We start from the raw sequence: 1600 nt of genomic DNA on the forward strand, positions 1-1600 counted from the left end.
AACATGAGGACAACATGAGGGTTGAGTGTAAATGTTTGAAGCTCCAGTGGAAGAAAACGTCAGAGATGTTTCGCACATTTTTACCATTTACCTGAAATCTAGAAAGCCTTTTTTTAAAACTAACTCGACAACTTCCACCTCTTCTGGTCTGTGTTGTGTTGCCTTGACTCACACGTAGCAGCCGTTGCCACGGCAGCGCTCTTACTTATCTGCAAACTCCAAATGCACTTAAATGTCTCGTACTGGAAAACAATAAATTTTGTATGCAGAAAAAGAAAAGACAACAGGAAGTCTTAATTTTGTTCTTTTCACCATAATTTCTATGAATAAAGATAACATTATACTAACTCAAAGTAATGGAAACATCCATTAGTTGAGTTTTGACGAGGTCAGAAACACCGGCGGTCGGATGCGTCGTCAACAAATGTGTTGTTTTTTTTCCACAGCGCGGTACCTCACCTCGCCGCTTTTAGGGTTTCCATTACAAAAAAAATAGTCCCTGGTACCTGCTAACAGGAACTACTTTTTTTAAGTCCCACCTCTGTTGAAGTTCCAGGCGAGCTGAAGAGACACCAAAAGGTGCCGTGAAGACCTGCAGACTGCTGATTGGTCGAGGAGAATCGTCTCTAACCGTGAGGCGGTGCTAATCTAAAATGGAAAGAAGAGGACGGGGCACCGCTGATGATCTAAACCCAATATTTCCCAGACTTATTCACATCAAGGACCCCTAAACTGACACAAATTAGACCACGGACCCCCATTGGATGCGTTTTTTGCTTTTTAGATGTTTTAGCAGAGAAAACGTATGAAACCCACGACCTAAGTGGTCATGTAGTCTGTCTTTGTGTCTTGTGGATGTGACTAAAGTGAAAATAAACGATCCCCCTTTTTGCCGGGGGTCCTCGGCCCCCACTTTGGGAACAGCTGATCTCAACCACTTCATCTGAAGTTGTGCGCACGCAACTACGTTGGAGTGTGATGGGTCGAAGTGGTCTCAGGTAGTCAATGACGGACGTCATATTTGGCGGACAATTCGGGTGATTAATCTACCTTTCATCTTTGTTTTCTCCTCCAAAATAAGTTGGACTAGCTTTGGATTCCCTGATCTCAGCCATTAATGTAGTTAATACAATGTTAAGACCCATGTTGTAAATAACAGAGTTATCTTTCACCTGCAGGTAACCAAACGTCTGTAAAAGTCTATATTCGGTGTGTGTACGCTGACTTTGAACAGTGCCGACCGTGGCTTGTCTGTTAAAAATGGCCGCCGCCGTTCGTGGCTGCAGGCGGCCTCACTGCTGCGGAGGGTTGTCCACGGTCCTGATGATGACGATCTGCTCCAGGCTCTGGGGGGCGGAGGAGGGCTGCGGCCTCAGCTGCTCCACCAGAGCGTGGAGCGTGTCCGAGTTGATGGTCTGCTCCTGGTCGGGTTCGTAGGTCATGGTGGGGTTGGCCGGCTCCGCCTTGAAGTCCTGCATGTTGGCGGCGGCGGCGGCGGTTGCGTCAGCAGCAGCAGCGGCGGCGGCGTCGGCGTCTGTGGCGTTGGCGGCTGCAGACGGGGCGGACGCCTTTGGCGTCGGGGTGGTCGGTTCGGGGTTGG

At 48.7% G+C, this 1600-nt stretch overlaps 1 protein-coding gene across 1 annotated transcript in view; it reads right to left on the reverse strand.

Annotated features, from left to right (window-relative positions):
- Positions 1 to 1292: 1292 nt before the first annotated feature.
- The window catches only part of mynn (myoneurin), a 6343-nt gene continuing 6035 nt past the window's right edge, over positions 1293 to 1600 (reverse strand). Inside the window, exon 9 of the mRNA XM_034862808.1 lies at positions 1293 to 1549. Coding sequence (XP_034718699.1) covers positions 1293 to 1549 — 257 coding nt within the window. The remainder of the gene's footprint in view (positions 1550 to 1600) is intronic.

Source organism: Etheostoma cragini, chromosome 22 (assembly GCF_013103735.1).
Source record: "Etheostoma cragini isolate CJK2018 chromosome 22, CSU_Ecrag_1.0, whole genome shotgun sequence".
NCBI classification, from domain to species: domain Eukaryota; kingdom Metazoa; phylum Chordata; class Actinopteri; order Perciformes; family Percidae; genus Etheostoma; species Etheostoma cragini.